The 14,503-nt window shown below is 50.4% G+C and overlaps 1 protein-coding gene across 1 annotated transcript; it reads left to right on the top strand.

Annotated features, from left to right (window-relative positions):
* Positions 1–3,060: 3,060 nt before the first annotated feature.
* On the top strand, positions 3,061–14,204 carry LOC129138535 (glutathione hydrolase 5 proenzyme-like). The gene is made up of 2 exons (XM_054676007.2): positions 3,061–3,600; positions 13,579–14,204. The coding sequence occupies exons 1-2, from the start codon at positions 3,422–3,424 to the stop codon at positions 13,622–13,624; spliced, it is 225 nt and encodes a 74-aa protein (XP_054531982.1). The 5' UTR covers positions 3,061–3,421; the 3' UTR covers positions 13,625–14,204.
* The last annotated feature ends 299 nt before the right edge of the window (positions 14,205–14,503 follow it).

Here is a 14,503-nt window from a genome sequence, read left to right as displayed (position 1 = left end):
GTGATTCCAAAGGGCCCATAGACAAACAGGGTTTTATGCCTGTGGAGTCAAGTCCCACTGGGTCTGAGCCCTGGAGGGCTGTGTCTCTGGGGCTCTGCAAGGGTGAGATGGAGGTGGGCTCAACTGGTGTACAAGTCACTCTTCAATCCTTATTTTATTTATTTAATTAAAAAACAAAATTTAAACCAATAGAGATGGGGTCTCACTATGTTGACCAGGCTGGTCTTAACTCCTGACTTCAAGCAGTCCCCCCATCTCAGTCTCCCAAAGTGCTAGGATTACAGGGGTGAGCCACTGCACCCGGCCTCAATCCTTATTTTGGCCTGAGAGGAAAGGCCGTGGCCCCATTTGCAGGGGAGAAGACTGAAGCTGGAGGGGCAGGCCTTGCTCTGGGTTGCACAGCAGCAAGAGAAGTGGGAGCTGGCCACGAGGCTTCCTGGACCCGACACGCTGGTGGGGTACACCCTGGTTCTCCAGGTCCCATGGGGCTCAGCCCAGGACTACCTCGGGGGGTGAGGGACTTAAATCCTCTCCTTCATTCTCATCACCCCTTCCCCCATCATTTCCTAAGGAAGGACATTCAGGGACCTGAAGGGGTGGCCTGCCCCTCCACATCTGTGGGTGTTTCTCATCAGGTGGGACAAGAGACTGAGAAAAGAAAGAGACACAGAGACAAAGTATAGAGAAAGAAAAGTGGGCCCAGGGGACCTGCACTCAGCATATGGAGGACCCACGCTGGCACCAGTCTCTGAGTTCCCTAGTATTTATTGATCATTATCTCTACCATCTCAGAGAGGGGGATGTGGCAGGACAATAGGGTAATAGTGGGGAGAGGGTCAGCAGGAAAACACGTGAACAAATGTCTCTGTGTCATAAACAAGGTTAAGAAAAAGGTGCTGTGCTTTGATGTGCATATACATAAACATCTCAATGCATTAAATAGCAGTATTGCCACCAGCATGTCCCACCTCCAGCCCTAAGGCAGTTTTCTCCTATCTCAGTAGATGGAATATACCATCAACACTGAGACATTCCTTTGCCCAGGGACGATCAGGAGAGAGATGCCTTCCTCTTATCTCAACTGCAAAGAGGCCTTCCCCTTTTACTAATCCTCCTCAGCACAGACCCTTTACAGGTGTCGGGCTGGGGGACGGTCAGGTCTTTCCCTTCCCACGAGGCCATATTTCAGACTGTCACATGGGGAGAAACCTTGGACAATACCTGGCTTTCCTAGGCAGAGGTCCCTGCGGCCTTCTGCAGTGTTTTGTGTCCCTGCTTACTTGAGATTAGGGAGTGGTGATGACTTTTAACAAGCATGCTGCCTTCAAGCATTTGTTTAACAAAGCACATCCTGCACAGCCCTAAATCCATTAAACCTTGAGTCGACACAGTACATGTTTCTGTGAGCACAGGGTTGGGGCTAGGGTTACAGATTAACAGTATCTCAAGGCAAAAGAATTTTTCTTACTACACAACAAAATGGAGCCTCTTACCTCTACTTCTTTCTACATAGACACAGTAACAGTCTGATATCTGTTTCTTTTCCCCACAGGGACCTTCCTGGCTGTGCCTCGGGTCAGGACCAAAATGACACCCATTCATTTCCCTGGGCCTTTGCTCGGGTGGTCCCTGCACCCTGGCCTCTGCCTGACGAGGATGGTGGGGAGAGGAGGGGGGACGTCCCCCACACTGCTGTCTCCACTGTTCCTGCTGCCCAGGCCTCTGGGCTTCCAGGACTGCAGCGGGTGGGTGGGTGGGCTGGCCTGAGCCCAGGAATGCACTTCAGCTCCTGGTTGAGCAATGTCACTGAGGCTTGGGAGTCGGGTGGGGACGGGAGGAGGCGTCCGCAGGCCCCCCTACCGTGAGAGGCAGCCGTGGGAACAGCCTACCTCTAAACAATCACTGCAGCCCAGGCTGACCAGGGGCTCTGGCCGGACATAGGGGCCTGGCAGGCTGTGTGGCCTGTAAGGACACAGTCTGTCTCTGTGCCTCAGTTTCTCTGCTGCCCAGATGGAGGGGCCCGGACTCCAGGTGTAGACATCTGGAGCAGGCAGTGTTCAGCTGGGGAGGAAGCGGGGAGGACTGTGGGGGCCACGTGGGAAGAAGTCCAGCCCACATCACCTGCACCCCTGCTGAGCCTGGTCAACGGAGCCCCTCAGTGGGTCCTCACTCCCCTGGTTGCCTCCCATTTAGGCACCCTGAGGCCTGGGGAGAACAGAGCCAGGCCAGTGTCCCCAGAGAGGCTGCGCTGCCAGCACAGTAGTAGCGGATTTGGATTCAGGGAAGCAGACCTGCAGCCAGGGTGGGAAAGAGCTGCAGGTGGGGTGAGGCCCCCACATGGCACAGCCCCCCTCCCTGGAGGTCCATGCTGCATTTCCAGGACAGCAAGTCCCAGGGATGGATGGTGCCGGGTACCAAGGGCTAGAGGCATGGTCTGTCTGCATTTCCCATGTAAGTGTCTCATAGTCACCAGCATTTGATGCTGTCAAGACCCCCTGTCCTCTGTGCAGACTGGGAAGCCCTTGGTCACCCTGGGGGGATTGGGGGACCCAGGCCAGGCTGCAGAAGCATAAGGACTTGAACCCGGGTCCTGAGTGACACCACCTTGGGTCCTCCTCCTTCTGCCTCTGTTCAGCTCCACCTTGATGCTGACTAGGCTGGGCCATGCGGAGAGGGTTAGGGGATAGAGATGGGAGCTGGGGAGCAGGGCTCCACTCTGGGAGTGGGGCAGCCTTGCCGGATCCAGGACAGAGTTAAGCGGCCCCAGCTCTGCTTTCCCAGAGCTGCTGAGAACGTGGGGAATGGTGTGGAGGTTCCAGGGAGCCCTGCCCCTACCTGGCAATCGCAGTGCAGCAGGCACCAAGTTCTCCTGCACATTGCGACAGTGTGACCATGGGCTCTGGCGGGCGGTAGGTGGGGCCTTTGGACCTACCAGCAGTGAGGGAGTTAACACAGCAGCTGACTTCTCTAGGCAAAGAAAACTCCCCTCAGACGCTTTGCTGCCTGGCCTCCTGCCAGGAACAAGCAGGAGCTGAAAACTAGAAGTTGAGGCATGAGTTTGGCCACTCCGTAGTGTGCACTTGGTGAGGGCAGCAGCTCGCCACAGCTGCCAGCCATCTGTCCATTCACCCATCTGTCCATCTGGCAGCCCGCTGTTCAGACCTGTCTGTCTGTCCGCCCATCTGTAAGCCCATCTCTGTTCCATTGTCTATCTGACCATCTTTCTCTTACTGTCCTCTTTGTCTAGCTATCTGGCCTGTCTGTCGATCCATCTTCGTGTCTGTCTTCAGCCCCCACCTGTTTGTCCATCTGTCCAATTACCTGTGAGTCTATCTATGCATCTTCTTGTCCATTCATCTGCCCACCCATCTGTCCCTCCGTCTGCCCACCGGCCTCCCCTCTCCTTCTGGGCCGCAGAGCCATGGCCCAGGACTGCAGAGCCATGGGTGACCTGGTCCTGCTGGGGCTGGGGCTGGGGCTGGCGCTGGCTGTCATTGTGCTGGCTGTGGTCCTCTCTCGACACCAGGCCCCATGTGGCTCCCAGGCCTTTGCCCACGCTGCTGTTGCTGCTGACTCCAAGGTCTGCTCAAATATTGTACGGTGAGTGAGACGTGGGAGGAAGCTGGGTGGCCTTTGGCAGCCAGCCCCTCCTGGAGAAGGCGTGTGTGTGTGAGCATGTGTGTGTGTGTGTGAGATTATGTGTGAGTGTGAGTGTGTGTGGGTATATGTGTGAGTGTGTTTGTGGGGGGTGTGTGTGTGAATGTGTGTGATTGTGTTTGTGTATGTGTGTGTGGGTGTGTGTGAGTATATGTGAGTGTGAGTGTGTGGGGGTGTGGGTGGGTGTGAATGTGTGATTGTGTTTCGCTGTGTGAGGGTGTGTGTGACTGAGTGTGTGAGTGTGGGTGTGTGGGTGTGTGTAAATGTGTGTGATTGTGTGTGTGTATGTGTGGGTGTGGGTGTGAATGTGTGAGTGTATGGGGGTGGGTATGTGTGAATGTGTGTGATTGTGTGTGGGTATATTTGTGGGTGTGTGTGTGCACGTGTGTGTGTGTGCACGTGCACTGGCCCAGGAAGCAGGAGCTGTGTGTGTGGGCTTCAGCACCTGCAGGGCTTGAGCGCAAGGAGACAGCCTCAGGGCTCTTGCACAGAACAGGTGGCAGGGTGTGCCCGTGGGGCAGATGGGGACTTGGGGACAATGGTGGTGTGTGAGTCCATACCTGGCTCCAGGATTCAGGAGGCCCATTTGCATATCCCAGGTGGGAACCTGTCTGGCCCCGCCTGACCCTGCTGGCCGGTGCAGGGCCCTTCAGTGAGGCCAATTCTCCAAGCCTGCGGTCTTCTCCCAGGGTCATGGGTGAAGGGGTTTGGAGGCTCCCTGCATGGGTACTGGCCTGCTGGGGTACACACAATGCTGCCATAGCCAGTCTGCCCCAACACCCAGCCCGGGGCCACATCTCAGGTCTCTCAGTCCTGAGGAGCCCGGTGCCCCACCCCTCACATCCTCTCTCCCTGAGTCAGGGCCTGGGTCTCGTGAGCTGAGTGACTTGATATTTGGTGTCCTGGATGAGGTCGTGATGGAGAGGGGCCACAGTGAGTGTTTCCTGACCCTCTTCCAGGAAGGTGCTGCTGCCGCTGCAGGGAGGACACACACAGGATGCCCCTTCTTGCCCCCTGCCTCCCATTGGGCCCACAAAAGCCAGGGCAAGCCTCCCCTCCCTGCCAGCCACCTGGTCTGCTTCCCAGAAATTCTGTCTTGCAGGCTGTTGGGAGGATCCCAGTACTTTGTAAACTAAAGCAAGGGAGGAATGGCCGTTCTCTCTCTTTGTTCATTCATTCACCGTTTCATTCATTCCTTCTTCCCTCCATTCCCCCATCTGTCCATCCTTCCCTGCCCTGATTGCTCATGCCACCCCCCCAGCCCCTCCTGACCTGGTCCTTTGGTTTCTCTTCAGGGCTTTCTGTCTCCTCCCACAGGGCTGAGAATGGCAGCTCAGGGACAAGTGGGGGCTGGGGACTGCTTAGTCTCCCCAGTGGCTCTCAGGGGATTTGAGGGTTTGACGCCAGCTGCCACCCCAGGCTGTGCCCCTCCTCTGCTCAGGAGGACATACAGAGATGCGACACCCACTTAAACTCGAAGTTGCAAAGATGCAAATGAGACTGGGGTCTCAGGCACCAGAGACCACCCGTGGGCACGTGGCTTTTGGGAGTGGGGACCTGCTGCCACAGATCTCTGAAGAGTCTGGACCTGCTGGGTCTCCCCGAGTGACTGTCTGGGGGTCTCCATAGCATGCCCTGCTGTGTGCGTGACGGTCACTGGTTGGGTAGGGGTCTCTACTCTAAAGCGCCCTCTGCTGGCATCCCCTCGAACTCTCCCTTGGTGAAGAGAGGATGTGGTTTGCCCCAGTGTTTTATCAAACAACTCTCTCCACTTCCAGTTTTAAGAAGCTGGGAGTGGAAGAGAGCCTGGGGCTGGCCCCAGCTGCTGCTGTGAAACAGGGGTCACTGGACGCTGGGTCCCTGGCCGGGCTGGCTGGAGGCCTCAGGAAGAGGCCTGCTACAGCGTCATCCTGGCCAAGATTCCTCCCTGCAGAGGACCCTGGCCACGCTGCCACAGGGTCTGCTGGGGCCACCAGAAGCCCATGCTCCTGCCTCCATCTCTCCCCTCTGTGCTCACCTCTCACCAGGAGGCCCTCCCAGAGTTCAGTGTCCTGCTTTTTTTTTTTTTTTTTTTTTTTGAGACGGTGTCTCACTCTGTCACCAGGCTGGAGTGCAGTGGCACGATCTCAGCTTACTGCAACCTCTGCTTCCTCGGTTCAAATGATTCTCCTGCCTCAGCCTCCTGAGTAGCTGGGACTACAGGTGCCAGCCACCACGCCCAGCTAATTTTTGTATTTTTAGTAGAGACGGGGTTTCACCATGTTGGCCAGGATGGTCTCTATCTCTTGATTCACCCGCCTTGGCCACCCAAAGTGCTGGCATTACAGGAGTGAGTCATGGCATCCGGCCTCATCTCCTACTCTTTCAGCACCAGGTTTTATTCTTGGGATTCTGCTACAGCCGGAGCCCCTGGGTGCGAGCTCCTAAGCTTTCTGTGAGTGTGGACCCAGCACCATGCCTAGTAGACATACAAAAGGAGCATGGTGACAGTGAGGTCTGTCATCTCCAGCGTAATGACTGTTTTGATCCTTGTGAAAAAGGTGATTTTTGGCTGGGTGTGGTGGCTCACACCTGTAATCCCAGCACTTTGGGAGGCCGAGGGGGCTGGCTCACTTGAGGTCAGGAGTTGGAGACCAGCCTGGGCAACATGGTGAAACCATGTCTCTACTAAAAATACAAAAATTAGCTGGGCATGGTAGCAGGTGCCTGTAATCCCAGCTACTTGGGAGGCTGAGACAGGAGGATCACTTGAACTCAGGAGGCAAAGGTTGCAGTAAGCCAAGATTGCACCACTGCACTCCAGCCTGGGTGACAGAGCAAGACTTGGTCTCAAAAAAAAAAAGAAAAGAAAAGTTTATATTTTTGTTCTAATGGTTATCTTAATATCTTCATTCTATAATTATATGTTTTATATAATTAGCTATATAAGATATAATACCCCTAGTATGTTGTTTTTTGGATATTCTACTCGCTCCTGATGGTTAATTTATGTGTCAACTTGGCTAAGCTATGGTGCCCCGTTGTTTGGTCAAATACTTGTCAATATCTTGCTGGGAGGTTATTTCATAGATGTGGTTAACACTGACAGTCAATTGACTTTAAGTAAAACAGATTACCCACCATAATATGGGTGGGCCACCTCCAATCACTTGAAGGCCTTAAGAACAAAAACAGGTTTCCCAGAGAAGCAGGAATTCTGCTTCAAGACTGTAACACACAAACCCTGCCTGAGTTTCTGGCCTGCTGACTGCTCTACAGATTTTAGGTTCCAGACTTCGAGATCAACTCTTACCTGAATTTATAGCCTGCTGGCTTGCCCTACAGATTTTAAACTTGCTAGTCCCCACAATCATGTGAGCCAATTCCTCAATAAATCTCTCTCTATGTATAATCTATTGGTTTAGTTTCTCTGAAAAACTTTCACAACCAGTTTCCTGGATGTTAAGAATTACCGTAACTAGCTAGTAACTTCTTTTTTTTTGAGACAGAGTTTTGCTCTTGTTGCCCAGGCTGGAATGCAATGGCACAATCTCAGCTCACCGCAACCTCCACTTCCTGGGTCCAAGCAATTCTCCTCCCTCAGCCTCCTGAGTAGCTGGGATTACAGGCATGTGCCACCATGCTTGGCTAATTTTTGTATTTTTAGTAGAGACAGGGCTTCTCCATGTTGGTCAGGCTGGTCTTGAACTCCCAACCTCAGGTGATCCGCCGCCTTGGCCTCACAAAGTGCTGGAATTACAGGCATGAGCCACTGCGCCTGGCTCCTAGTAAATTCTTCTTTTCCGTGATGTGTCTCTTACCTCTAATAATACTTTTCTTCTTAAAGTCTACTTCATTAAAAATGGTTATGCTGGGCATGGTGGCTCATGGCTGTAATCTTGGCACTTTGCTGGATGTCGAGGTGGGTGGATCACTGAAGCCCAGGAGTTCAAGACCAGCCTGGGCAACATGGCGAGACCCTGCCTCTACAAAAAATACAAAAATTAGCTGGGTGTGGCTAATATAATTCTAAGTTGGCACACTTGTAGTCCCAGCTACTTGGGATGCTGAGGTGGGAGAATCGCTTGAGCCTAGAAGGGAGAGATTGCTGTAAGCCAAGATCACATCACTGCACTCCAGCCTGGGAGACAGAGTGAGGCTCTATCTCCAAAAAAAAAAAAAAAAAGTTATACAGCTTTCTTGGTTAGTGCATGCATGACATATTTTTCATTATCTTCCACCTCTCTGTATTCTTATATAAAAGGCATTAGTTGGGTTTTACTTTATTTTCGATTATTTTAATTTTTATTGTCCTTTTAAATGTAACTAATGATTTATTTGGGTTGAAACCCACCACCAATTTGTTTTCCATGCCTATTCTATTTCTTCTTATCTCCTCTCACATCTTGTTTTGGATTTATTATTTTTATTATTTAATTTCCTCCTCTATTAGTTTCATAACTGTGCAGTCTTAGAGTTATTTTAAAAGATGACAGTGGATTATTTTAGAGCTTACAACATGCATCCTTCACTTATCAAAGTCTAACATGAGCTAGTACTTTTTGTTGTTGTTGAGACAGAGAGAGTCTTCCTCTGCTGCCCAGGCTGGAGTGCAGTGGAGCAATCTTGGTTCACTGCAACCTCCACTTCTTGGGTTCAAGCAATTCTCCTGCCTCAGTCACCTGAGTAGCTGGGACCACAGGTGTGCACCACTATGCCCGGCCAATTTTTGTATTCTTTTTTAGTAGAGACAGGGTTTCACCATGTTGGCCAGGCTGGTCTTGAACTCCTGACCTTAAGAGATCTGCTTACCTCGGCGTCCTAAAGTGTTGGGATTACAGGCGTGAGCCACCACGCCCAGCCTATGAGTTAGTACTTCTATCCTCTTCCTAGTCAGTACAAGAACCTTGGAACAGGAACTAAATTTACCCCCAGTGACTTATATGCTAATATTTTTGTGTATTTAAAATACATGTGTGTGCATAGATGTATCTGTGTGTTTTTTGTGTTTTTATTCTTATTTATGTTGAGAGTGTAGAGCTATGTAAGAGTAAAAAGAATTGTGTAATGAAGCCCCGAGTATCCATTCAATTTCAACAACAATCTTATGGCCAAGCTAATTTCATGTATCCTCTTTCCTGCTTCCCTCTACCCCACATTATTTCAGTGCAAATCCCAGATATATAACTGTACCCATACATATTTCAGAATGTTTTATTTATTTTAAACCCCACAAGATATCATTTTCTATACTATTGTAATTTTATACCAATAACATTCATTTAGATTTACCGACAAGTTTACCCTACCCTCCGGCTCCTGTTTGAAACTCAAACCCATGCTCACAGGCCAATGTTTTTTCTTTTAGAGACAGGGTCTCACTTTGTCACCCAAGCTGGAGTGCAGTGGTGCGATTATAGCTCAATGCAGCCTCCAATTCCTGGACTCAAGGGACCCTCCTGCCTCAGCCTGCCAAGTAGCCTGGACTATAGCTGTATGTTTTATTATTATTTTGTAGACATGGGGTCTGGCTATGTTGTCCAGGCTATTCTCAAAATTCCCGGCCTCGAGCAATCCTCCTGCCTCAGCCTCTCAAAGGTTGGGATTACAGGTGTGAGGCAAGGCACCCAGCTCAGCCACAGAGCCCCGTTGCATCTCTCTTACTAGGAGCAAGAGCTGACTGCCCCCTCATCCCCATTCCAGAGTGTTGGGGCTGTGTTGAGCCGAGGCCGGGCCACTGGCATGGCCCAGGGAGCGGGATCATTCACTGCTGCCCCAAATCTGAGATCATTCCACCTTGACAAGACTTCCTCATACAATCCCTTTACTTGACAGCTGGGGAAACCAATGCGCACAGAGCACCCCCAGCTCACTCGGGGTATCAGAGCTGATCCATGAGCGGAGGCCGAGATCCTGGGATCTTGTCCCCCAGCCTCCCTGCAAGCTTACTCCCTTTCTGCTGGAAGAGATGGGACCGGACCTCGACCAGCAGCCCTGGCCTGGACATGACTGTGCTCACGCAGGTATTGAGGCCGAGATGCCCCGGCATCATATTTTTTTCTCTTTTTTTTTTTTGAGACAGTGTCTCACTCCGTCACCCAAGCTGGAGTGCAGTGGCATGATATTGGCTCACTGCAACCTCTGCCTCCCGCTTAAAGTGATTCTCCTGCCTCAGTCTTCCAAGTAGCTGGGCCTACAGGCTTGTACCACCACGCGTGACTAATTTTTGTATTTTTACTAGAGACGGGGTTTCCCCATGTTGGCCAGGCTCGTGTCGAACTCCTGACCTCAGGTGATCCACCTGCCTTGGCCTCCCAAAGTGCTAGGATTACAGGCATGAGCCATGGCGTCACTTAAAGGTAGTGAGAGGCCGGGCAAGGGGCTCATGCCTGTAATCCCAGTACTTAGAGAGGACGAGGCTGTCAGATCACCTAAGGTCAGGAGTTCGAGACCAGCCTGGCCAACATGGTGAAACTGTGTCTCTACAAAAAAATAGAAAAAAAAAAATCCCTGCGTGGTGGCGAGTATCTGTAGTCCTAGTTATTCAGGAGGCTGAGGCATGAGAATCGCTTAAACCTCAGAGGCGGAGGCTGCAGTGAGCTGAGATGGCGCCACTGCACTCCAGCCTGGGTGACAGAGCAAGACTTTGTCTCTAAATAATTAAATAAATAAATATGGCCGAACATGGTGCCTTAGGCCTGTAATCCCAACACTTTGGGAGGCTGAGGCAGGTGGTTCATGAGGTCAGGAGCCCGAGACCAGCCTGGCCAAGATGGTGAAACACTGTCTCTACTAAAAATACAAAAATTAACCAGCTGTGGTGGCAGGCACCTGTAATCCCAGCTACTTGGGACACTGAGGCAGGAGAATCGCTTGAACCTGGAAGTCAGAGGTTGCAATGAGCCGAGATTGCACCACTGCACTCTAGCCTGGGCAATGGAGCAAGACTCCATCTCAAATAAATAAATTAATAAATACAGAGCAGGATTCCATCTCAAATAAATAAATAAATGTACACCTGTAATCCTAGCACTTTGGGAGGCTAAGACAGGTCGATCACCTGAGGTCAGGAGTTCGAGACCAGCCTGACCAATATGGCTAAACTCCATCTCTACTAAAAATACAAAAATTAGCCGGGCGTTTTGACGTGTGCCTGTAGTCCCAGCTACTTGGGAGGCTGAGACAAGAGAATTGCTTGAACCCAGGAGGTGGAGGTTGCAGTGAGCTGAGATCTCGGCTGCACTTCAGCCTGGGTGACAGAGTGAGACTCTGTCTCAAAAGGAATAAATAAAATACAAAGTAAAAAAAAATGTAGTAAGATTGCAGAGTCGTGCCGCGGAAGCGTGCTGGTCCTATCCATGTAGTGAAGGCTGATTTCATACACAAATGTCACAAGAACTTTTCTTTTCTTTTTCTTTTTTTTTTTTTTTTTGAGACGGAGTCTCGCTCTGTCACCCAGGCTGGAGTGCAGTGGTGCGATCTTGGCTCACTGCAAGCTCTGCCTCCCGGGTTTATGCCATTCTCCTGCCTCAGCCTCCTGAGTAGCTGGGACTACAGGCGCCTGCCACCTAGCCCAACTAATTTTTTTGTACTTTTAGAGGAGATGGGGTTTCTCCGCGTTAGCCAGGATAGTCTCGATCTCCTGACCTCGTGATCCGCCCGTCTTGGCCTCCCAAAGTGCTGAGATTACAGGCATGAGCCACCACACCCGGCCTTCTTATATGCTTTTATTGCATTTGAGCGTACCTCTTTTACAGCAAAGATCTTTTCTTTAATTTTATTTTATTTTTAGAGATGGAGTCTTGCTTTGTTGCCCAGGCTGGAGCACTGTGGTGTGATCATAGCTCACTGCAGCCTTGAACTCCCGGGCACAGGTGATCCTCCCACCTCAGCCTCCCGAATAGCTGGGACTACAGGCATGCAGTCTGCACACCATGCCTGGCATATTTTAAAAATGTTTGTAGAGATGAGGTCTCGCTATGTTGCCAGGCTTGTCTCAAACTACTGGGCTCAAGCCATCGATCCATTTCAGCCTCCCAAAGTGCTTGGATTATAGGCTTGAGCACCGCGCCTGGCCATCACACTGTTTTTTTGTTTGTTTGTTTGTTTTGAGATGGAGTCTTGCTCTGTCGCCCAGGCTGGAGTGCAGTAGTGGGATCTCACCTCATTGCAAGCTCCGCCTTGTGGGTTCACGCCATTCTCCTGCCTCAGCCTCCCGAGTAGCTGGGATTACAGGTGCCCGCCACCACGCCTGGCTAATTTTTTGTATTTTTAGTAGAGACGGGATTTCACCGTGTTAGCCAGGATGGTCTCGCTCTCCTGACCTCGTGATCTGCCCGCCTTGGCCTCTCAAAGTGCTGGGATTACAGGCATGAGCCAATAAATATTTTTATAATCATTAACTACCGAGGAGAAGCTGGAGAGAAAAAAGGTGGATGAAGTTAAGGCAGAGAGACTGTAAGTTTCTTAGCTGAGCTTTTGGAGACTGTATATCAGAGATCCTATTTGAGGTGATTTTCAGCTACAGAGATAGGCCTGGTCATTTGAAAAATAACGGATTAGGTGAAGCTTGCGCTTGAAATCCTCCTTCTACTTTTCATCTTTCTCTCTTGTTTATTCTGACCATCCATCTTAGACACCCAATCTTTGTCACTTTGTGGTTGTCATTGATTTCCCTGTTATTGAGATTAGAGGTTGGCAGACTTTCTCTGTAAAGGGCTGGAGAGAAAGTACTTCCAGACTTTGTGGTCTGTGCAGTGTCTGTTGCAACCACTTAACTCTGCCCTATAGAGCAAAAGCAGCCGTAGACAGTACATGGGCAGATGAGCATGGCTGGGGTCCAGTTACATTTACTTGCAAAAAGAGGGTTGGAGACTGGGTGTGATCTCACACCTTTAATCCCAGCACTTTGGGAGGCCGAGGCAGGAGGATCACTTTAAGCCAGGAGTTCAAGACCAGCCTGGGCAACAAAGCAAGACTCCATCTCTACAAAAAAATAAAAATTATTATAGCTAGGCATGGTGGTACACACCCGTAGTCCTAGCTACTCAGGAAGCTAAAACTGAGGCAGGAGGGTCAGTTGAGCCCAGGAGCACAAGGCTGTGGTGAGCTATTACTGTGCCAGTGCACTCCAGCCTGGTGACAGAGCAAGAACGGTCTCGTCAAAAAATAAACAAAAGACTGGGCACGGTGGCTCATGCCTGTAATCCCTGCACTTTGGGAGACTGAGGTGGGCAGATCATGAGGTCAGGAGATTGAGACCATCCTGGCTAACACAGTGAAACCCTGTCTCTACTAAAAATACAAAAAGTTAGCTGGGCGTGGTGGCAGGCACCTGTAGTCCCAGCTACTCGGGAGGCTGAGGAGGGAGAATTGTTTGAACCTGGGAGGCGGAGGTTGCAGTGAGCCAAGATTGTGCCACTGCACTCTAGCCTGGGCTACAGGGCAAGACTCCATTAAAAAAAAAAAACCAGCAAAAACCAAACAAAACATAATGCATATTCTCTCTTATAAATGGGAGCTAAACATGGGCAGTCATTGACTTAAAGATGGCAACAACTGGGAACTGCTGGATGGGGAGGGAGGGGAGGGGTGAAAGGCCAACTGTTGGGGAGTATGCTCATATCCACGTGACAAACCTGCACATGTGCCCGCTGAATCTAAAATAAAAGTTGAAAGTAGATTTAAAAAACCCCAAGAGGGCTGGGTTTGGCTTGTGTGTCCATAGCTTGTTAACCTCCGCTTTAGATATTAACTAATAGAAACATAGTGCTTATCTTCCCAGGCCACCTATTTTGTTCCTCTCCAAGGTGATGGATAGATGAAGGCTTAATCCAGCGGCCTGGAAGTTTGCTGACGCTTGTCCTGTCAAGGATTAATGAAGCATTGTTTTCTGATGAAGGTTTCATGCCGCTGTGCTGATGTGTCTTCTCTTCTCTCTAGGCAGGAAACTGCATATCTTCTGGTTTACATGAAGATGGAGTGCTAATGGAAATGCCCAAAACCTTCAGAGATTGACATGCTGTCATTTTCCATTTCCGTTCCTGGATCTACGGAGTCTTCTAAGAGATTTTGCAATGAGGAGAAGCATTGTTTTCAAACTATATAACTGAGCCTTATTTATAATTAGGGATATTATCAAAATATGTAACCATGAGGCCCCTCAGGTCCTGATCAGTCAGAATGGATGCTTTCACCAGCAGACCCGGCCATGTGGCTGCTCGGTCCTGGGTGCTCGCTGCTGTGCAGGACATTAGCCCTTTAGTTATGAGCCTGTGGGAACTTCAGGGGTTCCCAGTGGGGAGAGCAGTGGCAGTGGGAGGCATCTGGGGGCCAAAGGTCAGTGGCAGGGGGTATTTCAGTATTATACAACTGCTGTGACCAGACTTGTATACTGGCTGAATATCAGTGCTGTTTGTAATTTTTCACTTTGAGAACCAACATTAATTCCATATGAATCAAGTGTTTTGTAACTGCTATTCATTTATTCCGCAAATATTTATTGATCATCTCTTCTCCATAAGATAGTGTGATAAACACAGTCATGAATAAAGTTATTTTCCACAAAAGGACTTTGCAGTTTTAACGGGGGGCAGTAGGGATTGTGCTATAGAAATTCAAAGGCAAGGGAAGTCACTTCTGTTGTGGGGCCCTGGGAGGAGCCTCCAGGCTGGAAAGGGTTAAGGTGGAGGTCTCCGATAGGGGCAGCGTACACAGTGGACTGGCTGCAAAAGGCCGTGCTCAGCATTCAGACAGCATCACACACTCTGCTTTTCTCTACCAGGGAGGCAGGTGGGGAAGGATAGCGATGGGAAGGCAGGCGGAGCTCAGAATGTGGAAGGGGATCCAGTAAGGCTTGGAAGTTTGC

The sequence above is a fragment of the Pan troglodytes genome, chromosome 23 (assembly GCF_028858775.2).
Source record: "Pan troglodytes isolate AG18354 chromosome 23, NHGRI_mPanTro3-v2.0_pri, whole genome shotgun sequence".
Lineage (NCBI taxonomy): Eukaryota > Metazoa > Chordata > Mammalia > Primates > Hominidae > Pan > Pan troglodytes.
Note: the sequence above shows the minus strand (reverse complement) of the source record. Positions and strands in the feature narration are given on the sequence as shown.

Bases quoted from the DNA above. Each gene is read 5' to 3' on its own strand.
- LOC129138535 (XM_054676007.2), top strand. From the start codon at position 3,422: ATGGCCCAGGACTGCAGAGCCATGGGTGACCTGGTCCTGCTGGGGCTG. The intron at 3,601-13,578 runs GTGAGTGAGACG...TCTTCTCTCTAG, and splicing joins GTCTGCTCAAATATTGTACG to GCAGGAAACTGCATATCTTC.